Source organism: Nannobrachium achirus (assembly GCF_963921795.1).
Source record: "Nannobrachium achirus genome assembly, chromosome: 6".
Classification (NCBI taxonomy): domain Eukaryota; kingdom Metazoa; phylum Chordata; class Actinopteri; order Myctophiformes; family Myctophidae; genus Nannobrachium; species Nannobrachium achirus.
In genome coordinates, this window is record NC_137815.1 from 38,860,462 (window position 1) to 38,887,251 (window position 26,790).

Here is a 26,790-nt window from a genome sequence, read left to right on the forward strand (position 1 = left end):
GCTCATACATCATGCTACTTTCCAGTTCATTTCATAAAATCCATATATTATTACAATAATGTCAGTTTTCTAACACACAGTCGATGTCCGATACTGCGTATTCTCTCTATAAAAGCAGACTTCGCCGATAGCGTTTAGCCGATTTTCTTTTTCCCCTAACGAGGTGCAATGAAGTATGTCCGTGACTGCACACTTTATTCTTCTTTTCTTTTTTTTCTCTTTTCTCTCAAGTCTCTCTCTTTTTTTTCTTCTTTTCTTTTCAGTCCAGTCTGGAGCGTGTGCAACTCTTAGGATCCGTTGGTGTGTTGTTGCTGTGTGATCTGTCTGTGTGTGGCTGTGTTGTATGTTTCCAGGGCCTGGGAGTCCACTCCTCCTCCGTCTGCAGCCTGCAGGGCCAGCTGGCTCTGCAGGTCCTTGACGACGCTCTCCAGGCTCTGCCGCGCCTCCCTCTCCCGCTGGAGCTCCGTCCTCAGCTGCTCGCGGTCAGCCTCCGCCTGCTGCAGCTGCACGTGCAGCTCCTCGATCTGCAGCACGCACACACGCGCGCGCGCACACACACACACACACACACACACAGGAACGTCAGCATCATGACAAAATCTGGCGCTGCAATATTTTATTAAACTGATTTCCTCTAAATTCATTTAATCCATCTGAAAATCGATCATTTGTAATTTTATAAAATAATCAATTCATAATGTATCCCTATTTTGGGCATGCAATTATAGGCAATTATTATAGGGGCCTTGTACTTTTACTCCACAGCATTTATTTGAAAACGTTAGTTACTAGTTACTTTGCAGATATAAATTATAATATTACAAAACATACATTAATCACTTTAGCCCTATTTTATACATGGGCTTTTTGTAAATAGCCTATCTACAAGCACTTAGATCTGCTATTTTTAAACATTTTGTACTTTTCCTTTTGGTACTTAAAGTACATTTTGATGCCAACACATTCGTACTTTTACTCAAGCACATTTTTAATTCCTGGACTTATACTTGTAACAGAGTATTTCTACGGTGCAGTATTGATACTTTTACATAAGTAATAGGGCTGTCACAATTATTACATAAACATCTAATCGCAATTATTTGACATAATCGCGACTATTTTTCATAATAGTCATAATCGTTTCCATGTTGAACATTTTTCATATACATATTTTTTAAGTAAAAAAATAGTGGAAATAGCAGATCTACAAGCTCACAACGCGTCGCAATGCGACGCGTTGTGAGCTTGTAGATCGGCTATTTCCACAATCAATGTTCTTTTTTAAGTACAAAGTTGTCAAATATGTCAGTAATTTCTTTGTATATTTAGGTTATGTGTCATATCTACCATGTGCAACATCAAAGCCTAAAAGCTAAACAGAAATGTAATTGGCAATGACAAAAACACAATTAAATTGTTAATCGCAATTATTTGAGTGACAATTAATCGTCAGGTAAAATGTCCTAATCGTGACAGCCCTAGTAAGTAATCAATGTGAGTGCTTTTTCCACCACTGCTCATACCTGAGAGGAGTACTTGGCTCGAAGACGCTCAGCCTCACAGCCTTTGTCACAGACTCGTAGCTGCCTCTCCCGCTCCAGCTCCCTCTTCAGCCTCCCGCAGGACTCCTCCGTCTCCACCATCTTCCTCTCCCAGTCCGTGCGAAGGCGCTCAATCTCCTTCCGCAGGTTGCGCTTGGCCTCGATGGCCTCTCTGAGACGGCCTTTCTTAGCCACCTTCACGAACTCCAGCTCCTGCGGGAACATCGTTGTTTCACGTTTACTGCATCGTACGCGTTAGCTTAACCACTTTAACCCTGGCGTCCCGATTTTGATCAATAAGCAAAATAACAACAATGATAAGTATGTTGTAGTTTTTAACTTAAATTGGAAAACAAACAAAATCAGCATAGGGTTTCATGGTCCTTTTTTCAGGGCAAAATCATCAGTGTATTTTGTAATCATGTCAATTTGTGTTTTCAGATATTTAACCACTTGAACCTGTACATAGTCTGCTCTTTTTCCCCTCTACACCGAAGCTCTTTCCCCTCTACAAGCTCACAACGCCTTGCGCTGCGAGGCGTTGTGAGCTTGTAGATCTGCATCTGTTTCTATCACACAAAGACTTGGAGGACCCCCTGTAGTAACTCTGAGGACCCCCTAGGGGTCCCGGACCCCCTGTTGAAGACCCCTGATCTAGATACAAGGTTTCTGCCCCAGAGCAACAGAATGCCACATACAGTACAGATGGTATGTGTGTTCAGTACCTGTACATACAGTACAGATGGTATGTGTGTTCAGTACCTGTACATACAGTACAGATGGTATGTGTGTTCAGTACCTGTACATACAGTACAGATGGTATGTGTGTTCAGTACCTGTACATACAGTACAGATGGTATGTGTGTTCAGTACCTGTACATACAGTACAGATGGTATGTGTGTTCAGTACCTGTACATACAGTACAGATGGTATGTGTGTTCAGTACCTGTACATACAGTACAGATGGTGTGTGTGTTCAGTACCTGCTGAAGGCTCCGTTTGGCCTGCAGGGCCAGGGCCAGCTTCTCCTCCTGCTTCACCCTCATCCTGACAATCTCCTGCAGGAGCTTCTCTCTGGCCTCCTTGCTGTCCAGGCCTCCGTGCAGCATCTGCCCCAGGGAGTCCAGTTCTGGGCAGGGGGCCCCCGGCATCCATCCGGGGCACTCCTGCTGTGGCCTGGGCCCGCTCTGTGGGGTCAGGGTCCGGGACACACTGCTGGGACAGGCTGTGGCCAGCGAAGCTGGCACCGAGTCTGGAAGATGACGAGAGGGAGGGGGATGATATATGGTTTGTGGAAGTGCTGTGATGCTGTTAACAACTTAAGCCCCTCTATTCTTAGTGAAACGGACTTGGGTTACGACTGTACGCGTCTACAGACTCTGAGTCTGAAGCCAAATCTCTATCACCAAAAATAGCCAATCATAGATGTGCTATGTTTGGCTAATGTTCCCCCCAGATGCTAGCCTCGCGTAGCCAGGCTTACTCATCTGCAAAGAGAAAAGCCTGGTCAAGATATGAAGCAGAGAGTTCTAGAAGGTGGGGCTGAATTTTCCCGGAGGTTGTCTTTTTTTTTCACGTGCGATGTCCCTGCAAACGTATTCCCCGCTGAAAGAAATCTGTTCTACTTCTACCGCTCTGTTGGTTGCGCTCGCAATAAACAATATACAAACAAAAACATCAATTCGGACAACGTTACACCTATTAAGAGCGAGTTGAGAGCTACAATCTTTGTGTTTGTTTCGCTGGGGATTGTAAACAGACTGGCACCATATGACGTAACTTCCGTTAAACGCAGCACTTCCGCCACTTCAGCTCGAACCAACTGGAAGTCATATCTTGCCCATCCTAACGTTTTTCTGATCAGTATGTCAGTATGTCAAAGATCCCTAGAATTCTATGTATTTGACCGCGGACCCCCCATCTCAAATTGTTTTGTTCCAGGGACCCAGAGAAAGAAGGATTTGACCAAATGTTCGCTTGAAAAAAGATATATTCAAAGATTTGCAAAAAATGGCACGATAAAAAATAAAATAGCAAATCTACAAGCTAAGTGCCGCGCTGTGAGCTGTGTTTTGGAAATGTCATAATAGGCAAGAATTTACAGAACTTTTCAAAGGGGACATTTTGTCACAGACGCACACTGCTGTTAAAAAGCTATGACTTTTATTTTTCACGTATTGTAATGTCAAACCACGCACCAAGATGCACCAATGCGTTGCAAAGTCATTAATCAAATAACGTGATTGCCTTATATCTGTGTACTAGAGCTTGTGAAACCTCTCCGTTCAGCTGTTAGTAACGTGTTCTCTAAGGATCGCTCAACCAGCACAGCTATGGAATTACTGCTAGTACTGCTGCACCAACACAGACATTAAATCCTCATGTTTTCGATTAATACTTTCATAATTATGCATTGTACATAGAAAAAAAAAAGAAAAAAAAACTCTAGTCTGTACTCAGGAATAAGAATAAATAAAATATTTTATAAATGCTTGGAAAAGAAAAAGGTACAACGTCGCCAGAAAAGCAAAGTTGGCAAGCGGCCATTTCTCGTGTATTACTGAAACCAGACACCAGATGGCGAAACTGCACAGGAATCACTCTGTGTATGCTAGCCTCCACTATGTGGCTCACACACAGGCCTGTTTTTCCATGATGGTAAAAAGCCCTGTATTCAAAAGACATTTTAGAAAGCAGCCCCCGTGAGTCTTTTTGGACTTTATTTATATAATGTTACTCTTCGGGAGTATTCAGAGTATACATAATACTCACAATCATCGCAATCATCCACGTCGATCTCTCCGTCTGTGTCCGTCTCCTCGACACCGTTGGCCGCGTTAGGGAGGGTGGATTTTGGTGCAGACTGCGAGTCTCCATTATGCAAGGCCTGTGGTGGCCTGGAGCTGATGGTGGGCCCCCTGCCTGGGGCATGGCTGTCCCTGGGGTGGGCAAGGGGAGAGGGCTCCTCTCCGTGGAAGGCCAGGGGAGTCAGAGCCAGGTGGGGATTCGCCGAGTTCTCTGGGGTCTTGTGCTTGTTGGACCTGTACAGAACATCACATACCATGTTCATCGTTTACATTCTCAATAGAACGTTCCCTGCTTGCTTTCTTTTGTTTTTTGACAACTTATACTTATTTAGTTAGTGTGGTTGCTATAGACAACCAGACTATTGTTCTTGCCATTTTTATTTCACTTATAGTAAACCTTTTTTCTGTAAACATTTATTTCACCTCTAACCTTTCTGTTTTCTTGAATTCAATGGACGTTTTCTGTAACCTTTTCTATAACCCAAAAGACGTTTTCTGTAACCTTTTCTATAACCCAAAAGACGTTTTCTGTAACCTTTTCTTTAACCCCAAAAGTCCATTGAGTTCAATCTATTTCTGTCCCTTTTCTGATTGGACAATATAAGGTACAATCAGACAGGATTGGTCATGCTTAACGTGACATCACAACAGTTCCCAGTGGATTCCTCGCGGCAGTGCAACCACGCTTGCTATTTCCCAGACTTGCACCTTTCCAGCATTCATACTTGTGTACTAGTAAACTGTGTGTAGCTGGCTCACCTCTCCGGCTCATTCTGAGAGGCAGGACTCTCTTTTTCCGTTGACGGCGTTCTGGGGGACCAGGGACGGAACGCAGAGGGCCTCTGTTTTAACTGGACCTGTTTTAGATCCTGCTGCAACAAACAACGCAGTCAGCAAACGTCAGAAAAACATCCCAGTATGAAACCACTAGCGTTAAATCAGCCGCAACGAGGGGAATCAAAAGACCCCTCTTCGTTGAAGCGGTCACACATAGATGATAACATAACATAGGCCCCCCATTTTATGGTCCGCTAGTCATACGATAGTGGTTGGTTGGTTAAAATGATGTTTGATTCACAAACAAAAAAGTGATGGATCGCAAACTTAAGTTTGTCATATGACACAAAACGTCAGTCAGGAAATCGTACACAGAAGATAACATAATTCAAGATGTACAGAAGATAACATATTTCAAGACGTCATACACTGGAAGATAAGATAATTGCTTTGGACAAGGATCCAGGACCATGCGGACCCCTGACCTTTTACAGCAACTGAATATGGACTGAAAGGGACACCGCATTACAAACCTTGTTCGCCGACTTTGACAGGGACTGTAACCAATCCGGCTGCTTTTCTTTGTCGGCTGACGGGGAGTGTAATTTGTCCAATTTGGACCTCTTGGCTCGGACCGGGCTTGGAGACTGTGAAGGGGGAGAAAAAAAAGAGATAGAGGAAAATAAATAAATAAGGATATTTAATTGTCAGCGTCCCGCCCAGGCAAGGCAGATAATGCCCGAACAGCAAAAGAAATGACGTATTCACGTTACACACGAGTGTGGCGGATATTTTAAGAAAGCCTCTGTCCCCGCAGTTTCTAAAAACGCTGCTGAATGACTGCAATTGACATCACTCACCAGCCACCACTGCTATTTGAGGAATGTGTCAACAAGTGACCGATCAGAATACACTGCAGTTACAGTAAGACAGAGGAGTGTCAGAGGAGTGTGAGGACGAGAGACAGAAACATGGGGAGGGCTAGAGCACTGAGTCTGTTTAAAAGGGTTCTGTCTGGGAGCGTGTGCGCACGCGCGTGTGTGTGTGCGTGCGCGTGCGTACTTGTGTTACTATACTTGTGAGGGCCAAATGTCCCCACAAGTATCGTAGAATTAGAGACACAGACGTTGTTTGTTAGGACCATTTTTTTGGGGTCCTCAAAAGAGAAATGGTCGTTTTATTAGTGGTTGAAAAAGGATTTTTAGAGTTGCAATTAGAAGAAAAAAAAATAACATTTATGTTGGGGTCAGGGATAGGACTAAGTGATTTAGAGGTTAGCTTTTTAGGGGGTAGGGTTGGAGTTTATGCTTTTTAGTTGAGCGGCGGCGATGTCGATTGGATTCGATTTTTCGGCTACTTCTGGACATTTTCAGCTATGCCGTCCTAAACATTGGTTTGTCCTCACAGTTATAGTAATACAGACGTGTGTGTGTGTGTATGTGTGTGTGTGTGTGTGTGTGTGTGTGTGTGTGTGTGTCTGTCTAGGGCTCTGAGCTGAGCAGACACCCAGGCTGGTCTGGCTGGCAGCCAGCAGGGCATCATTGTGCCCTGCCAGGCAGGGGGAGGGAGGGAGGGAGGGGAGGAGGCGCCGTCAGGTGGAGGAGATCAACTCCCTAAAACCACAGACATACTGGAGGGGAGAGAGACAGAGAGGAAAAGGAAGAGGGGGTGAGAGAGGGAGACAGATTAGAGAGAGAGGAGAGAGACAGAGAATAGAGAGGCCAGGGGTAGTGAGAGACAGAGAGAGAGAGAGAGAGAGAGAGAGTGGAGGGCGGCGGGGCTAAATGAGTGATGTCACTCAGGTCCAATTGATACGTCATCATACAACATGGCAGTGAGTGGGAGCTTCTACACAGATCGCCTGTTTATAAGACACATCAGGCCTGACTGGCAAGCAGTGGTGGAAAAAGTACTCACATATTAGGTTATTATGATTATGACATTTCACATCACGATTAATTATCAAAAATAGAAAAATACGCACATCTCTTAAATTAGGTCCTGGGTGAGAAATAGCATGATTGAAGAGAAACCCGCACACTCTGCTCCAAATGACTGAATTTTATTGACAACGTTTCGAGCACTAGCTCTTCATCTGGTCAAACTCCTTGGAGTGAAGAGCTAGTGCTCGAAACGTTGTCAATAAAATTCAGTCATTTGGAGCAGAGTGTGCGGGTTTCTCTTCAATCACATCACGATTAATTGTCACTGAAATAATTGCGATTAACGATTTAATTGTGTTTTTTGTCGTTGACAATTACATTTCTGTTTGGCTTGTAGGCTCTGAAGTTGCACATGGCAGATATGACACATAACCTAAATATACAAAGAAATGAAGGACATATTTGACAACTTTACACTTAAAAAAAACATTAATAGTGGAAAAAGCCGATCTACAAGCTCACAACGCGTCGCGATGTGACACGTTGTGAGCTTGTAGAGCTGCAATTTCCACTATTTTTTTAATGTTTGAACGTATATAAACGATTACGACGATTATCACAAAATAATTGCGATTATGTCAAATAATTGCGATTAGACGATTATGTAATAATTTTGACAGCCCTACTCACATATAAGTAGGGTGAACCAATCCACAAAGACATTGCACCTCAGCACACAATGCTGTCAAACTGTCCCTGTACTGAACTGCATGTGAGAGTGAGACATTGCCCTCTTAAACCCCAGCATCCGTTATGCGTATTCTGTACAAAAATCTTCTGCAGAAAACAGCAGATCGGATTTCTACTTCGCCGTAAGGCTGTGTCGCTCGCTCAAAAAGCTCATTATCAACCGAAAAAATGGGAAACGATACAAAAGGTTACTCTTCGCAATTTGGGCAATTTTCAGTTATTTTCTACAATCTTCTGCAATTTTCTGCAGCTATTTGCAGCAAGCGACACGCAGCCGTGTCGTGCAGCGAAGTCTAAACAAGCCTTGCTCCCTGCCTCATCTCCATCTCTCCAAGAAATGCAGGGTCGTCCATGTTTTGGAGGCTCCAGTGTGTGACTGTGTGTGTGTGTGTGTGTGTGTGCGTGCGTGCGTGCATGCATGCATGCATGCGTGTGTGTGTGTGTACACACGCATGTTTGTGCATCAGTGTTTGTCAATAGCCTACTGTACGTGATGTGATTGTGCATGCCTATTTGTGCATCTTTGTGCTTGTCTACTCTATACAAGTATGTCAGTGTTTCCCACACAATGGGTCAGAGCCCAGTTTTGGATCACGGATCACTAGTTTGGGGTCCAGGGAGACATAAAATGTCTCTTTTGGGTCTCGAGCTAAAAAGTTTGGGAACCACTCCTGTATGTGTTGTGCCTGTGTGTTTGTAAAGTACGTGTTTGTGTGTGAGTGTGAGTGTGAGTGTTAGTGTTAGTGTGAGCGTGAGCGTGTGTGTGCGGGTGTGCGTGCGGGTGTGTGTGCGTGCGTGCGTGCGTGCGTGCGTGCGTGTGCGTGTGTGTGCCAGGCTGTGGGAGCGTGTGGTGAGACAGGGGTAACGTAGCCTCCTGTGCTCAGGTCTGTACTTGTCAGACAGAGGATATGTTTACCTAGGTGGTGGCTGAGGACCAGCACGGACCTGCCTGCCTGCCTAGCTGGCAGCTCCGCTCCACTCTGCTACAGGAGAGGACCATGACAATCTGCCCGCAGCAATGACTAATGCTCCCATCCACTGCTCCTCAATGCACCTGATTACTCACTGTGTTACCTTATAGATCCCCCTGCTAAACGCTTCAATGGAAAACACTGGCTGCTGGGTTGTGTGCGCGAGCTTGTGCACACACGTGTGTGCGCGCGCATGTGTTTGTGTGTGTTTGACATTTGACAGACATTTTCCTGGTCCTTACAAGGGATATACAGTGGTTGTTTTAACGTTATAAACGTTTTGAGAAAAGAATGATCAGGCTTACAATTAGGAAAAGACTAAAAAGAAGAGGTTGGGGGTAGGATGGTATTTAGAGGTTATGTTTCAGGGTTAGAATTATGCCAGATTTTTACTTCCCAGCTATTGTTCAGCTAGTGCTGTCCTAAAAAATAAAAAATAAATCCTCACAAGTATAGTAACACAAACGTGTTGTGTGCGTGTTTGTGTGGGCGCGTATACGTGCGTGCGTGCTTGAAAGCTTAATCACCACACAGTGTAATCACCTCAAGGTGCAAATGAATGATAAATGGTATTTAGTTCTTCTGAGTGACAGACTTGGGTGGTTATGATTCATGTCTCGCAGTTTACATTGTCTAAGTCACACTCTGAGTGTGAGTGTGTGTGTGTGTGTGTGTGTGTGTGTGTGTGTGTGTGTGTGTGTGTGTGTGTGTGTGTGTGTGTGTGTGTGTGTGTGTGTGTGTGTGTGCGTGCGTGCGTGTGTGTGTGTGTGTTTACATGTGAATGTTTGCTTGTGTGTCGTGTGTGTGTTCCTGACGCGGTGTGGTGCTCCTCCCAGCAGGACCGTGGTTCTCAACCTTTTCAGGCCGTGACCCCCAAAATAATCATATTTTAACTGTTTTATTTTATTTATTTTTTTTATCGTCACTGTCGAACAGAAACCTCGCATCTTTCACATTTGTATGTTTTTTGTATGTTTTTTTTTTCATAAAGTAAAGCCCTGCTTCATCATACGAGTCTGTCGCACAAAACTAGTGAAAATAGCAGATCTACAAGCACACAACGCACACAACGCCGGCGTTGTGTGCTTGTAGATCTGCTATTTTCACTAGTTTAAATTGGCAAATAGTGCTCCAGGAAAAATCATAACAAATGGCCTCCTAGGCCACAGGGTAGTGGTCCAGGCACCTAGGCTGGTAATCCAGCCCTTGCAGCGTCACAGGTTCGAGTCCCGATCCTAACGACCTTAGATGCGTTTCCTGTCAGCCTACAGTACACCTATCAATAAAGGCAGAAAAAGACTAAAAAATATCTTTAAAATAATAACAAAAAAGCAAGGTTTTGGACAGGTTTCCACCCAACAACAACGGTATACAGACAGTATTGTGGGTGAATGGCCCAAGGCCTCCTCCAGTCCAGAAGCAAGCCCCTCATTTGTGGGGCTGCTGCGCCCTGGACGGCGGCGGGGAGGGCTCTCTCTCTCTAATCACACTGTTAGCGCCGCTCTGGTCTATTATATGTGACATGTCTGTGGTTGTCTGAGTTGAGACGCTCTCATCACGTCTTCACTGACTCACATAATAATGTCTCCCATACCTGTCTAACCGGTAAACACCTTATACTCACTGAACGCACAGGAGCAAGCCCACGCACATGCGAGGACACGGACGCGTGCGCGCACACACACACACACACACACACACACACACGCGCGCGTATATACAGGAAAACACACTCACGTATGGAATATACCTACCACACTGGTTCCCAAACACAGGGTCGGGACCCAGTTTTATGGGTCCCTTAATTGTTTGGTTTCCTACATTTAGTTTTTTATTAGTATTATTTCAAAACGTTTTCCAAAAAACATTCCCAAAACAGAAAAAAAAGAATAATCATGAATAAAAAACAAAATTCCCACGATTTTCTTTTTTCAATAATTTCATGAAAAAAATCTAAGAAAAATCTACGAAATTCCATAAATAAGAAAACTAACGTTTAAGACGTAGTGATAATAACCGTGAGCTTGTAGATCTGCTGTTTTCATAGGTTTGGGTCCCAGGCAAACGTTTAATTTCTCTTTTGGGTCACAGGCTAAAGGATTTGGGAACCACTGTTGTATACAACACACACACACACCACACACACACACAGAGCATTATACACACCCAGCAGCCAGTAGTTCAGTTGAATTGTCACACGTGATGGCGTCATCGCCCTGCTGTGCATTGCTCAGTCCGGGGTGACTCGACCCCCTCACCTGCCCGCCGTACAGTAGTACACAAGGCCAGTGGTTTTCTAAGAACTGCTGGCCTGGTGTAATCAGAGTCTGTAATTACCGAACACAACTGTTGTTTTTCCCGACAAAAGGGATGTCTGTCTGTCTGGTACTATTTCTACCCTGAGGTTTTCAGCATGCTCCAGGAAGGCTTGGGGAGTGCTAGACATAATAGAGTCAGAAAACAGACACTCCCTAGACACCACAAGGGACCTGCTGGCTAAATCTGACACTGATCTCACAGGGAGACGAGCCACAACGGGCTTTACTCACCCACCACATCATAGACATAGCATGGCCACGCAGTCATAACAGCAGCGGGCCTAAACGCACGTCCTGCACTGGCCTGACAGGACGAGGGCACAGTGGGGGCCATGACAGGACACCCCCCCACCCCCACCACACACACACACACACACACACACACACACACACACACACACACACACACCACTACCACCCCCCAATAATCTCTTGAAAATGCAACTTTTTCATGTCAAGGCTCCCTGAATTCATATGCGTTTGCCCGCTGATCGCCGTCTGAAAATATTTCGTGCCACTGACCCCCATTTTTTTCTGTTGTTAAAATGTCTCAAAAATATTCACAATATTTCACATTTTCGTCAGAGAAAGAAGAGCGAGGCCAAGATCAACGCCTTGACGGCGAGCAACACTGTCGTGCAATTGCATATAAATGTAACTTGAAACCGTATATACAGTATATAAGTATGTAGAGTGGGGTCCCGTACCTTTTCCCTCTACAAAATGTCTTTGGCAAAACAAATAGCCCACCTACAAGCTCACAACGAGTTGTGAGCTTGCAGATCTGCTATTTTCGCCACCCTGAATAGGTGATGTGGTTAAGAATGAGGGGGGGAGAGGGAGAGAGGGAGAGAGAGAGAGAGAAGGAGACTTCCTCTCTGTGAGTTTGCTTTGGCCGGTGCCCCTGTGGGAACTGAAGTCCTGAGTGGGAAGGGGGTGGGGGGGTCCAAGGGAAGGGGACCACAGAGGAAGCACTGAAACTCTGGAGGAATGTCTACTTGAAGGCCAAGTACAGCCTCCTCTTTAAGGCTCCATTCAAGCATTGCCCTTTTCAACCGGCTATTGTATGATATTTCTTTTGACGAGCAATAATGAGGCGGACCGTTTCAAAGAGAAACCTGTAGGGCTAAGCTGGGGTCTAATAGCGGCCCGGGCGAAAGCAGACATGCTTTATCTTTTAATTACTCTTATATAATGGAATGGGTAATGCTAAAGGATAAGCCCTCCGACTGCTTTCATGGTGGCCCTGGTTGAGAGAGAATCACATAGGGGGGCTCACTCACAACAACACGTTGCAGACATATCGATAGCTGTTCCCCGCGAGCAGACCATCTCTGACCTGCTTGCTTTGCCGTTTGTCAATTTTTCATGCTAAGTGGAGCGTGATGGATGGGTGGACGGAAATGTTATTTCAACTTTCAGCATAATCAACTGCTAATTGTTTATTGACCGGTGATGGGACAACTCCCGGTCAACCAGCGCTGGCGGGTCAAAGTATATAATCAAGTGAATAAAAAAGTACAAAACTACAATGTACATGTTCAGAAATTGTCAGGAATCAAGCTTACAAATCGTGTTTGCTTGTGTAGATCGGATATTTTCACTGGATCTGAAAAGGGGCTTAAGTGGTTCATTCGGAATAAAAATAAATTACGTTAGAAATGTAGCGAGTAAAAAAAGTCACAAGCTTGCAAAAAAAACAAATACTCCAAAAAGAAAAGAAAAGTACAGTAATCAAGTAAAAGTACTTCCAGAAAGCAATTGCCAAAAAAGAAAAAAGGTAAATGTAAACAGTCTGGATCAAAAACTGAACACTGGCTTTGGCTCACTAGGAAAACAACATGGGTGGGTGTGTGTGAGACTCACTCACTTTACATAATCAATCCGTACTGACAGGCGCCTGAATTTTTCATGTCTTTGACACTGTTTGGCAGTGAAAACCAATGTCAAAAACGCCCAGGTCCTCCAGCATCTGTCATGGGCCGTGCTAAAAAGAAAACTAAAAACTAAAAAAAAAGAAAAGAAAAGAAAACCCAAATTAAATTAACCAAAAACAAAAACACCGGACAGTAACTACAGCTGCTGGCACGACCGAAAATAGTCTCCCCAGCTGAACCTCCTCGGGGCAACACAGTCACACAATACCAACGTATGCTCGCATGATGGCATGGCATTAAGAAAAGTGCACGGCAACAAGACACAACAGTTTCGAGTTTCGGCCTCCTTTCCCCTTCCTAAACCCCTGACTGTAATCCCCAGATCGACATATGCTTAGTGGGGCGCTATCTACCCCGCTCAAGGGCACACGCCAACTGGCACAGCTCGGCCCGGCCCGGCCCCGGGGCGTAGCAGCCTTTGAGCCGTGGGGGACAAAGTAGTCACCCTCTCAGTACTTGAATACAAAGTATGTAGACATATAGGTCAAATGGTAATACAAAGTGAAAGCTGCTCAGTCAAATTTGTATTGAAACTATTCAAAAGTACATGCTTTAAAAAATGAATAAAAAAAATGTCTTCAAAAGCTCATTGACTTTTAAAACACAATGCATTGCGGTATTGAAATGTTCCAAAAAAATAAAAAGAAATCTATAAATAATAATGCATTCCAACATGTTTTGAGTTGTAATTGAAATAGAGCTTACTTATGTGGGTCAAAAGTGCAATATTTTATTTTTGGTATAAGAGTGACTTTTGAAAAATACCAATACCCACGTAAAGCACAGATACTCTGGGCATGTACTTTAGGCATTTAACAGACGCTCTTAATCCAGATAATACATCAAATGCATACTGTAGAAATAGTCATCAAGGATCATACTGTAGGTAAGCCAAGAACAGTACCAACTCGTGTCCACCATTGCCAACTGGCACAGCTCGGCCGTGGGTCTAGCAGCCTTTAGTGGGGAGGAAGTGAGACACTGGTTTTAGTGTGCTGACCTCCTATACGTAGTTTGGGGTGGGTGGTCTGGGGAGGGGGGACGGGACGACTAGAGGTCTCCATTCAGCACTCATTAAATTGTAGGTGGGTCCCATGATTTATATGAAGCCTGGCAGCTACCTCATAACAGCTGGGTTCAACTGATTGGTGTGTGTGTGTGCGCGTGTGTGTGTGTGTGTGTGTGTGTGTGTGTGTGTGTGTGTGTGTGTGTGTGTGTGTGTGCGCGTGCGCCCAGAATATCCATGTAACCCCATCCCCGTTTTATATAGATACTATATACACACTCTCATTTCCCCTCTCTAAATCTCGCAGCTTATCTTTTCAATTTGCTTAGTCCAGAGCTTCTCAAAGTGGGCTCTGGGGACCCCCAGGGGACCTTGGGGAGGATTCCAAGGGGTCCCTAGCAAAATGGAGGAACTGTTTAACCACTTTATTTTATACTACTTATACTAATCAAAAAAACATTTTGAAAAACTAGACTAGACAAAAGCATGTGTATTATTTGGGCACATGGGGGCCTGTGCCCCAAATAATACACATTAATTTGGGAGTATAGCAGGTCAGTGAGCCTGCCTTGCAGAGCCATTGTGGCCCATAGGGCAGGAGCCTAACTCGTGTTTCTGTAGCGTGAGGCGGCATAGACGTACAACCCCCCTGGACATGACGCTAGCATGTCGTAAAGACTTACCCTCAGCACAACCCTTGACGCTGAGTGCCAAGCAGGGAGGCATTGGGTCCCAGTTTTATAGTCTTTGACTTTGGTTTGAACCGGCCGGTGTTTGAACCCGGCCGCTGAATGAACTCCGACCTCCCAATCCTAGGGCGTACACTCTAACACCACAAGGCCAGTAGGCCGCTGAGCGCCTCAACATGGTAGGGTTTGAGAACCACTGGCTTAGCCTCTGGTCGGTGTGTCCATGGCAGGTCAGTGTGTTGTTGGCGTCATGGCTGTGGTGCTGATGGAGTTGCGAGGCTGGATGTGTGGAGGTGAAGTGTGAACCCGTGCCGCTGCTGAGCTGTTTACAGACTGTACGGCGTGACACTGCGGGGTTGCCGTAGGTTCAGCTTTACAGCAAAGCTGATTGGCTTGCCCCCAGGGGACCATGGGGAGGATTCCAAGGGGTCTGTAGCTGTCCCAGCAAGGGGGGGCTAGATGATTATTGAATTTTTATTGTTGGGTTTGCTCAACAATGTGTCTGAGTCCCTGGAGGTGGTGGACACACCTGTACTGGAGCCAGCCCCACCGCCCTCTAAAGTGACACAGCCACCAACCCAAGGCCTGAACCAACAGACGGCGATGAGAAAAGCAAGAAACCAGCAGCAGCACTGGCAAGAAAAGGGAGAAAATGGTTTGGGAGCAGTTACAGGGTCCCTAGCAAAAATGAAGAACAGTTTAAACACTTTATTTTATAGGCTAATCGAAAACATTTTGAAAAACTAGACAAATGTATATGTGTATTGTTTGGGCACGTGGGGGTCTGACCCCAAATAATACACATTTATTTGGGAGTATAGCAAGTCTGCCTTGCAGAGCCATTAGGCAGTTTAAGCTGCCCGTTTCTACAACCGCAACGCGAGGCGGGACTACGACTGCTATGACGTAATCGCCGTAGCGGTCAAAATCGTTAAGCAAAGAGCCATCGGCGACAGGGTCCCACCCCTTTTACTTTACTCTTTGGTTCCCATGGCGACACGTCAATGCAGTAGACGTTGTAGACGCTACGTGGAAAGGGAGCTTCTGGCGTTGTAGAGACGGCTGGTTTATCTATCAAGCGCTGATCTGTAGCGTGAGGCGGCATAGACGTACAACCCCCTTGAACATGACGCTAGTATGTCGTAAAGACTTACCCTCAGCACAACCCTTGACGCTGAGTGCCAAGCAGGGAGGCATTGGATCCCAGTTTTGGGTCCGCGTCAATATGCCGATGGGCCAGTATGCCGACGACCTAAATCTAACCTTAACCCTAACCTTAACCTCAGTAAAACTAACGCTGGCGAATGCTAACCTGGTGAAATGCTAACCTGCCGATGCTGGTGAGCAGCTAACCTGCCGACGCTGGTGAGCAGCTAACCTGCCGACGCTGGTGAGCAGCTAACCTGCCGACGCTGGTGAGCAGCTAACCTGCCGACGCTGGTGAGTAGCTAACCTGCCGACGCTGGTGAGTAGCTAACCTGCCGACGCTGGTGAGTAGCTAACCTGCCGACGCTGGTGAGTAGCTAACCTGCCGACGCTGGTGAGTAGCTAACCTGCCGACGCTGGTGAGTAGCTAACCTGCCGACGCTGGTGAGTAGCTAACCTGCCGACGCTGGTGAGTAGCTAACCTGCCGACGCTGGTGAGTAGCTAACCTGCCGATGCTGGTGAGCAGCTAACCTGCCTATGCTGGTGAGCAGCAAACCTGCCGACCTGTTGAATAGTCTTTGACTTGACCACTGAATGAACCGGCCGCTGAATTAACCCAGAAATCCCAATCCTAAGGCGTACGTACACTCTAACACCACAGGGCGACTGAGCGCCTCAACATGGTAGGGTTTGAGAAACACTGGCTTAGCCTCTGGCAGGTCAGTGTGTTGTTGTTGTCATGGCTGTGGTGCTGATGGAGTTACGAGGCTGGATGTGTGGAGGTGAAGTGTGAACCCGTGCCGCTGCTGAGCTGTGACAGGACAGCGTTTACAGACTGTACGGCGTGACACTGCGGGGTTGCCGCAAGTTCAGCATTACAGCAAAGCTGATTGGATTGCCCTAATTGTCTTTGGGGCAGAGGCTCTGCGAGGTCTGAGCTGGAGAGTGGAGACTGGACAGTCAGCGCCCGCCTGGAAGAGTCGTCGTCGTCTGCTGCCCCTGCGCCGGAGGTGGAAAATGTCTCCCTCCCGCTGGGCTTGCACAGACACACACACACCTTGAAACCACAACACACAGGGAGCCAACCTTTAAAGTGGCGTCGTCAGGGTTTTCAACAGCTCCTAAGTGAGCCATGGAAAGATTAACACTAGCAAAGTATCTAATGACTCCAAACAGTGGTACTAGTCAGGTCCCCCCCCCCCCAGGAGAGGAGGACATTCTCTGACACCTCTATCAGAATTAAGGGTCCTTTTCAGTTCACAATTGATACTCGATTCATTTAATTAAAAGCATAAGCTTTGAATCACAAATTAATTATTCAGTCCGCCTTCGTTCTTGCTAATTTAACGGATTGAGTATATGATGATGGACTGAGTAAATCCTAGTTGCTTTCAAGCACTTAAATGTTGTTGTTGTTGTTGTTGTTGTTGTTGTTTTTTTGCATTCTGTTAACGTGATCATTTACTATACTATGCCGTGTGTTGACTTCCATGTCCTCCATTCCAGCAAATTGTGAGTCACTCTGGATAAGCATCAGCTAAATGTCCACTGTAAAATAAAACTGTAAAATTGTATGAAAAGGAAATTCACCATCTCGGTCGACTGCATCAGTAGTGACTCAACTCTAACCCTGGGGCTCTATGAAAACTGTGCTCTCTCGTCTCTTACGAGAAGTAAGATAATAATTAAATAAAAACAGTCTGCGAATTAGCCTTGTACGATGCAAATTCAAATTCAGGTCAAACGTAGTGATGAAAACTGAGCCTGACTGACATGTTAGTCTGGCCGATATATCTGCCTTTATTAGACTTTTCTGACGACATGTGTAAATGTTTTTTTAACTACTCTCAACCTGGATTGCCTATTGTCAGCATGTCATTGTAGTAAAATTTTTTAAAAATACATAAATCAGTGTAATAAATATCTCTTCACTAAATAAATATCAGTCAAAACATTGCAAATCATTGTTTAGGTATCAGACCCAGAAATCTGGCATCGGTGGGGCTCTCGTTCCTTGGCAATCAGGGACGTGCAGAGAATGTTAGAGAGGCAGGGCCTGAAATTTAGAAAAGGGCCTTTTGGTGAAAATATAAAAAATAGCAGACCTCCAAGCTCACAACACGTGAGCTTGGAGGTCGGCTTTTGTCGTTGCTTGATACCACACTGAACTAAGCATAATCAATGTCTTTGACCATAGTAAAAAATGCATGCATGGTCTGGAGAGGGCACTTTTTACAGACGGATGAAAGGGCAGGGGCTCAAGCCCCCTTTGATGTCTATGCGTGCACGGGATTGTTGGCAATGCTATCCCTCAGAGGATGTCCGACCCCCCTGCAGGAAGGACCCCGCAGTCAGTTATTCCCAGAGTGCGAGAGACGGAGAGAGAGAGAGAGAGAGAGAGAGAGAGAGAGAGAGAGAGAGAGAGAGAGAGAGAGAGAGAGAGAGAGAGAGAGAGAGAGAGAGAGAGAGGGTAACCCCGACTAAAAATGCACAACACATATCAGTGCAGATTACTCTTTATTAGCATGAGCATGTTTGGTATGGTCGGTGAGTCACAGTTATCTTTGGAAATGAAAGGTGCGCCGTGTGAGTGGTGTATTTATAGACACAACATAGCGCCAAATTCACCGGATACTTGTCTGAGCCCCCTGTGCTGCACTGTTGGAAATGGGAGAATTAAACACTACACCAGTGGTGGAAAAAGTACTCAAATGTTTTACTCAAGTAAAAGTATCAATACTGCAATGCAGAAATACAGGTAGAAGTCCCGAATTCAAAATGTACTTCAGTAAAAGTACAAAATTATTGGTATCAAAACGTACTTAAAGTACAAAAGTATGTCCCATTTCACAAGTTTTGCAGATCTGCGACGCATTGTGAGCTTGTGTGATCGATCGGCTATTTTCAAATGGCCAAAATGTATATAGGGCTGAAGTGGTTAATGTAAGCTTTGTAAATAATAACCAATCTACAAAGTAACTAGTGACTAAAATTTTCAAATAATTGTAGTGGAGTAAAAGTACAATATTTGGATCCGAGATGCAGTGAAGTAGAAGTAAAAGCACTGGGAATTGGAAATAGCCAAGTAACATACAAATACCTAAAAATTGTACTTAGGTACAGCACTTAAGTAAAGGTACTTAGTTACTTCTTTACACCACTGCACTACACCCAGACTATATGTAGAACATACAGCACTGTGATCATGGACCAATAAGGGCAGACAGAGACACACTCCCCCTCTCACTCTCTCACTCTCTCACACACTCACTCACTCACTCCCTCACTCCCCCTCGTCGGTCCCACTCGAACACGTGCCCAAGAGCATGCACGCGCATACACACACACACACACACGTACGTATGTATGCACGCACGCACGCACGCACACACACACACACACACAATGCCTTTCTGCTTCTATTCACATTTAGCACACTTTACAATATGGGAGCAGCTGCAGTACTAACCAGGAGGCCGGAGGGGATGAAGGTTAATGAGAAATGAGAGAGAGAGAGAGAGAGAGAGAGAGAGAGAGAGAGAGAGAGAGAGAGAAGAGAGATGACCTATGCATTATGCGGTTACTTTATTCAAGGGAAAGGAAAAGAAATCATAGCTTGAGATGTTGTCACGCATCTTTCCAGCTCTTCATGAAACACACAATAACATTTTGTGAGGAAATTTAATTTACAAGCTAGTTACTCATTTCGATCCGTGTACAAAAAGGGACTGGCTGAAAAGAGTATATACTTGTGTAGCAGGCCTGCTTTAAAAAGGAAAAATACACCCTTTTCTTTTTCATTCACTGCATCACGCAATTGTACACTACAGACAAATGCCCTTAAGGAAGCGGCTGTAGCCGAAGCGTCATTGGAATGCATTGCTGTAAAACCCATTCATTGTCTCTATGTCCCCCTGCACTGAAACACACACACACGCACACGCGCACACGCACACACACACACACACACACACACACACACACACACACACACACACAGTAAAATCCTCAGTGTTTAATTTAACCTCAGAGTTAGGAGTTGGACAATTGCACTCAACTTCCTAGAGCACTGGTTCAATCCCAAACACTGGGTCGGGGACGCATTTTTATGGGTCCCTTAGTTTTTGGTTTCGTGCATTTTGTTTTAATTATTATTTCAAAAGATTTCGAAAAATACAATGATTTTTTTCCTAAGTGATTTCAGTAATAAATAAATGAAAACTGTAAGAAATTCCATAAATTAGAAAAAAGTAGTGAAAATAGCCGATCTACAAGCTCACAATGCAGCGCGTTGTAGAGCTTATAGATCTGCTGTTTTCACCCGGGTTTGCCTGGGTTCCCGGCAAGCTTCTGATCTCTCCTTTTCGGTCTCAACCAAAAAAGATTGGGAACCACTGTCCTAGAGTACTGCTTTTACACTTCACATTTTTAAACGTAGACACTCTGATGTGTTTCAGGTAATTCATTGCAGTTGCACGCCACAATTTCAATGAAAATGTGATAAAAAAAAAGATGTCTTCTCAATACCCATAACTTGCATATTGATCGATACAGAGTACCGATCCGATACCAGTGTGTATATTAAACAAATCTTGGACAGTGGTTCTTAAAGTGGGGTAAAGGGACCCTCGGGGTTCCTTCAGCGGGTTCCAAATGGACCTTTACAGCAGGGGTTTTCAAAGTGGGTGACGGGGCACCCTGGGGTGCCGTGACAGCAGTCCAGGGGTGCCGCGAGATAATTTCATAATAGTTGGAATTTATTTCGACACTTAAATCTTTTTATTTGGTATCATTTTAATCTTGAAGTACGCTATTTTCAGTCAGTTCTAATCAAAATGTCTATTATCTCAATGTTTTCCTCGCAACATAATCGCTAAAATATGCAGTAAATATAAGGTCCTGGGAGTGAAAATTATGAATGTAATGTAGGGGTGCTTCGGATGAAAAAAAAAAATATTTCTAGGGGTGCCTTGAGCCAAAAAAGTTTGGGAACCCCTGCTTTACAGGTCTGTAAAGGTCCAGGTTGAAATGAATGGAGTACAAAAGGACCACAATGGAAACAACTCAACAAGCCATAGTGTTTTCTTGGGTTTAAATACTCTTAGCAGAACCTTGTATCGAACTGTACTTTCCTGTGCTTGAAAAAAGTAGTGCAACAGCAAGCAACAGTGGAAAACTTCAGTGGTTCTCAAAGTGTGTGGGTTCCTTTAGGCCGGGGGATCTAAATTGACCCATACAAGTCTGTAACTCTGACAGTGTACAAATGGAACCAAACGGACCCTAACGGGTCCATTTGGTTCCATTTGTATACTGTCAGAGTTAAGGGGAGTCCTTGAAATGTTTAAATTTGAGAAACACTGGATTATGTGGTATTGGAATGGCATATTCCAGACTGGCATACTCGCCGATAACGATACAGCATTTTAGGCAGTATCTGCAGCTTTTCCGATACTGGTACATCGGTATCGGAACAACTCTGGCAACAAAGGTTAAATAAATGACTCTGCCGGCGATGTGCGGACCATCACAGAGCTCGACTCTGTTTGCAGCCCTTCCAGTTTTGTGTCAATTCCATCTTTGCTACGCTAACTCTATCATATTACACAGCCCTTCATTCAATTTTCCACTGGTGATGTGCATCTAAACCTCCACATATTTAAGTCATCTCTGCCGTGGCCAATTCCCACTGCATGGCTTTGATGCTATAATTTGGGTAAAAGTCGATTAAATTCACATAGTTTGAAAGGTCATGTGAGGTTGTAAAATCCTTAGTAGATCTAAGTGCGGGTTCTCTGAGTCATTTCCACTCGATACACGATGTGTTAAGGTTTATAGCCATTCAATGGCAATAGAAACTATAATGTGTTGACTCGCTAATCTAGGGATTCACTGACAGTTATAAAGTTGGCTGGCTGTGATGAACAAGGAAGCTATTTCAAAGAAATAAAAATTATGACATGGCATGAATGGTGTTTGACCGCACTGAATTATAGCGTCGGAGGGATTGAGAAATCTGGCTATAGGACTTTTTGAATCAAAGTTCCAGTTGGTTTAGAATTAAAGGAAGCTACAATCCGTGAATTAAAAGTTATTTTGACGAATCTAACATTATTTTAACTGTATGGTAGGTTGTTACCATAATTAGTGGAATAGTTACAATATAACTAGCACACACTGCAGCGGTTGGAGGTGTCCTCCCTACTCTTTCAGCGTTTGCTAAATGCCTAAATTGTAAATTGTAGGGATTGAAGCTTTAAGATGTAAGATGTTGTATGGAACGTGTCTGAAAACTCGCAACACAACAAACCGAACTTATACTTCATCACACAATGGTGTCATACAGTATTGTGATTTCCAACAATGTGATGCAACGCGTCTGGGTTGCCTCTACAACAACATTTTGAAAACAGGCGATCTACAACCTCACAGTGTGTCATGTTGTGACACTGTGAATATGTATATCTAGGGACGCTAGGGGTTCATGTGGTAAAGACAACTTTGTGTTGAGAACCTATCATGCTGCAAGAGGTTGTCCTACCATCTCCAGTGTGAGAGTGTATGTTTGTCACAGAGACAGCGGGCTGATCAGCCTATCCCTGCCACTCTAGAGACTGTACTGTCATCAGCAGCAAGCTCCTCTCTCTCTACCGCACTGCGAGACAGTTTAGTCCAGTGTCTGACTAGCGCAATTTTAATCCCACAGATTAATGCTGATGCAGAGGCAAAGAAGGCCGAAAGACGATTAAAATGTCACTGGGAAACCTCTTCCACAACGCAACCGAAACGGTACAGGCTCTTAACACATAAACCATGGGATCTGCTCACAGACAGTACCTGGCACTACAAGCCTCCGCTCCCCTTCTCCCACTCCCCATACAGTGCAGTAGGTTACCTCCCCCACAGTGCACCAGATCAGAGGAAGAGGAGGAGGAGGAGGACTGGGAAAGAGATGAAGGCCACTCGGATATAGCATTCCACCAGTTCTGCTAGTTAGACGGGGAGGGGGCAGAGCAGAGCAGAGATCAGGCCAGCTAGGGGTCTTGTCCTTTATTGTCAGAGATTGACAGGCCAGATGGACCGTCACATCCTCTGAAGCAGACCGGAGTGGCAGCCCCGGAGACCAGCTGACCACAGAGGTTAACGGGGCCCACGCCCTGACCCACGGAAACCGCTTTTAATGGGACCGTTGTACCTGTCACACTATATCTCTCTTCTTGTTAAACCACTTAAGCCAGGGGTCTTCAACGTTTCCCTGCCAAGGACCCCTTAGTTGAGAGAGAGATGAAGCAGGGACCCCCGCAACTTTTTCTCATAGATTCCACATATAGTTTCATCGTTTGACAGCACAGTCATCACATGTACAGTATGTTGGATTCATGTCAATTTGTGTTTTCAGATATTTAACCACTTGAACCGTCAATATTTAATAAACTTGACCTTTCACTCTGTACTCAGTCTGCTCTTTTTCCCCCTCTACAACAAAGCTCTTTGCAAAAAACAGCCAATCTACAAGCTCACAACGCCTCGCAGCGAGGCGTTGAGAGCTGGAGGCGTTGTGAACTTGTAGATCTGATATTTATTATATTATATAATATAAAAAGGAGAAAAAAAAACACTATCACTCAAAGATTTGGAGGACCCCCTGTAGTAACTTTGAGGATCTCCTAGGGGTCCCGGCCCCCCTGTTGAAGACCCATGACTTAAGCACTATCTTATACTTTGTCGCATGACGTTTTTGTGTGAAAATAAATAGCCAATCTAAAAGCTCACAACAAGTTGCGATGATGTGACGTGTGTTGTCGCAAACTTGTAAATCAGCTATTTTCACAATTTCTTTTCTCCTGACATGACCAAAATAGAGGCGGAGGCCAGGTTGAAAGCGGTTATAAGAGTGTAAATGGTGAATTTCGAAAGTCAAGAGTTCTGCTCGGGTGAGAAGCCAACAACAGCCCCCAGTTTCCTGTAAACCCCGGTGAAATGCTTTATTCCCTCATTCCATTCTCCTCACGATGGTTTTCGTCCCGACCATCCTTTTGGCTCCGTCTCTCCTCCTCAGCCACCGATCGATCAAACCCGAGCTTTCTCTGGAGCACAGCTGGACGGAAACAAAGTGCTTTGTCTCCCGCGTTGCGAGCAACACATCCTGCAAGGCTCGACTCAACGGTGAACATGATACCGTCAAGCGCTCTATACCGGCCCGGTCAGCTGACGGTTTTGTCTGTCCTGCCTTCGCCTTCCCTGACCACAAGCCCCCCCCCACCCCACCCACCCACCTCCCCCAACCGGCCAGTCGAGGGGAGGAGGGCAGGTGGCAGGTTTATTTGGAAAGATGAAAAAAGGGGGGATGAATACCAGGCAGAGGTTAAGAGGGAGTGAGGGGAGGGGATGGGACAGGGGGTTTTGGGGGAAGGGGGGCGCCATAAAAACTGTGTGAGAGGGTTGAGGTGAAGTTAGGGTCACTACTCACTCAGGGTCCCATGTGATGTCATTTCAACCGACACAGAATCTGTCCTGGGAACTGACTCGGAGGTAATTGGCTGAACCAAGGTGATAAATCCCGCTGAAATTTATAGGCATCATTCTGGCCATTCTGTTAAAATGCCACCTTCCTGCCTGGTCACCAGGTTAGAATGCCTTCCACTGTGCTCAGCTGTGGGCCGGGGCCTGATGGATATTTGAACTCTTGAAGGATTAGTTCACCCCCAAAATGACTTTTTTCCCCCCCTATTGATTACTCATGCCATGGAGACTTGAGTTCAATAATATTTTTTTGTTTTAGTCGCATTCCTAAGACAAAAATGGCATCACAATAAATTTACCCCCATTGATTCCGCATAATGCATTTGGGTCCCCATCCGGAATCAATGGGAGTGCATTTACTAAAATTGATTTTTTGTCTTAGGAATGCAAAAAATACAAAATAATATTATTGAACTCAAGTCTCCATGGCATGAGTAATCAAAAGAAAAAAAGTCATTTTGTGGGTGAACTACTCCTTTAAAGAACATTGTGGAAGTTGTCTGATATGGCAAGTTATTTTGAATGCGAGCCGTTGTGAGCTTGTACATCGGCCATTTTAGCCATTTTCAAAACTTCTTGACAAAAGTTTCAAAGGAATTACATAAAATAAATGATAAAATAAGGCGTATGTGATTAAAACCAGATAAAGACAACACTTATGCCATATCAAGATATTACGTTATCCGAAATCCCATAAAGATACCTATAGTCTAATATCACAGTGGTGGAAAAAGTACTCACATATTTGACTTAAGTAAAAGTATCAATACTGTATTATAGAAATACTCTGTTACAAGTAAAAGTCCGGAATTCAAAATGTACTTGAGTAAAAGTATGAAAATATTGGCACCAATATGTACTTAAAGTATCAAAAGTACAAAATGTTGAAAATAGCAGATCTACAAGCTCACAACACGTCGCAATGCGACGCGTTGTGAGCTTGTAGATCGGCTATTTTCAAATAGCTTAAGTGTAAAATAGGGCTAAAGTGGATTAATGTATGTTTTAAAATATAATCATTTACATCTGCAAAGTGACTAGTAACTAAAGGTTTCAAATAAATGTAGCGGAGTAAAAGTACAATATTTGGATCCGAGATGTAGTGGAGTAGAAGTAAAAGTATAGGAAATTGGAGTACAAATAACTCAAAAGTGTACTTAGTTACTTTCCAACACTGCGATATCGATATAAATTGCCCAGCCCTAGTCGCCGGTAAACCTTATTTCGTGAGGTCTGTATGCTATACACAGTACACCACAGAGCGTAGGTGTTGGTCTTGGAGTGGACAGCTCAAACAGAAAGGCTATTTGGGAGAAGTGCTAATGGCTCCATTCAGAATCACAGGAAACATTAAGAATGAGAGACCTTTTACTGGGAGCATTAAGGAGCCTGGACACGCAGCTGAATGGATCCACGCTGCCAGGAAAAAAATAAAAAATGACAAGGGAGCCAGTGGGTTTTTTAAGTGTTCTACCGAGCAAGTGCCGAACACATTTTCCAAAATATATTATGGTTTTATAGTCAGCGTTTATCCTGTTCTTCCTCTCTGGTATAGGCTTAAGACGCGTGACGCAAAACGCACGCGGGCCCCACAGCATGAAGTGTGTGTACAGTAACATTTTCGAACGGAGAGAGATCAAATAGCATTTCACTTGTTTCCACTTGTTCGAGGAATTGTCTCTGAGGGAAATGGGGGATAAAAACCACCCACAACATCCGTTCTTCAGATCACACATTCCAACCTTAAACATTGGGTTTGTCTCCCTCCTCCATTCACAGGAAAACAAGATCTGAGCACAGGAATAATTAGGTGAGAGGTTCTCGGGTCTCGCAAGCAAGCCTCCATAAAAATGAACACCAGCATTTCTAAAATGGAGGACTGGAGCCGGCAGGCAGCACCTTTTAGAATTTGAATCCACTGCGAGCTTGCGTCTGTTTCTTGACCCTGAAAATTCTTGGAAATGTCTTTTTCCTGGATGATTTTTATTGCGCTCTTCTAAAACTACTGCCTGTGTTTTGCTCCATAGCAACCACATAACAGCGGAGCCCGACTAAGCTCTGACTCAACAAACAGAGCTGCACAAAATACCCATTTCTGCGCCAGGGTTTTTTCCCCCCCTTTTCGCCCAGCGCTCCCAACACCCTGCCCAGCGCAGCTTTAAAACAAGAGTTCCATGTGATTGCACTGACCATGAATGAAGACACATGTTGGAATAAAACCCGACGGGGGCACATGTGTGCCTCGGCTAGGTGGGATATGAGGGGGGAAATGGCCTCGTCATCTCCTGCTGCTGACGGGGGCCTCAGGTGCCCGGGTTCGAGCCGTAATAATATGCGAGCGGGGACGGAGCGTGGAGGAGGGACGGAGCGCGGTAGGGTGGGCAGCAGCTGGCTGCTGCTACAGTCAACCCCCGGCAGCCTGGATGGTGCCACGGGCTCACTT

General features: G+C 44.8%; 1 protein-coding gene across 1 annotated transcript in view; it reads right to left on the reverse strand.

Annotated features, from left to right (window-relative positions):
• Window positions 1-287: 287 nt before the first annotated feature.
• The window catches only part of skib (v-ski avian sarcoma viral oncogene homolog b), a gene marked incomplete at its 3' end in the record, with an annotated part of 53,069 nt that continues 26,566 nt past the window's right edge, over window positions 288-26,790 (reverse strand). The window contains exons 3-8 of the mRNA XM_080728209.1: window positions 5,660-5,773; window positions 5,109-5,218; window positions 4,315-4,583; window positions 2,526-2,794; window positions 1,524-1,754; window positions 288-524 (exon numbers count right to left, since the gene is read on the reverse strand). Of these exons, the coding sequence (XP_080584335.1) occupies window positions 288-524; window positions 1,524-1,754; window positions 2,526-2,794; window positions 4,315-4,583; window positions 5,109-5,218; window positions 5,660-5,773 (1,230 nt within the window). The remainder of the gene's footprint in view (window positions 525-1,523; window positions 1,755-2,525; window positions 2,795-4,314; window positions 4,584-5,108; window positions 5,219-5,659; window positions 5,774-26,790) is intronic.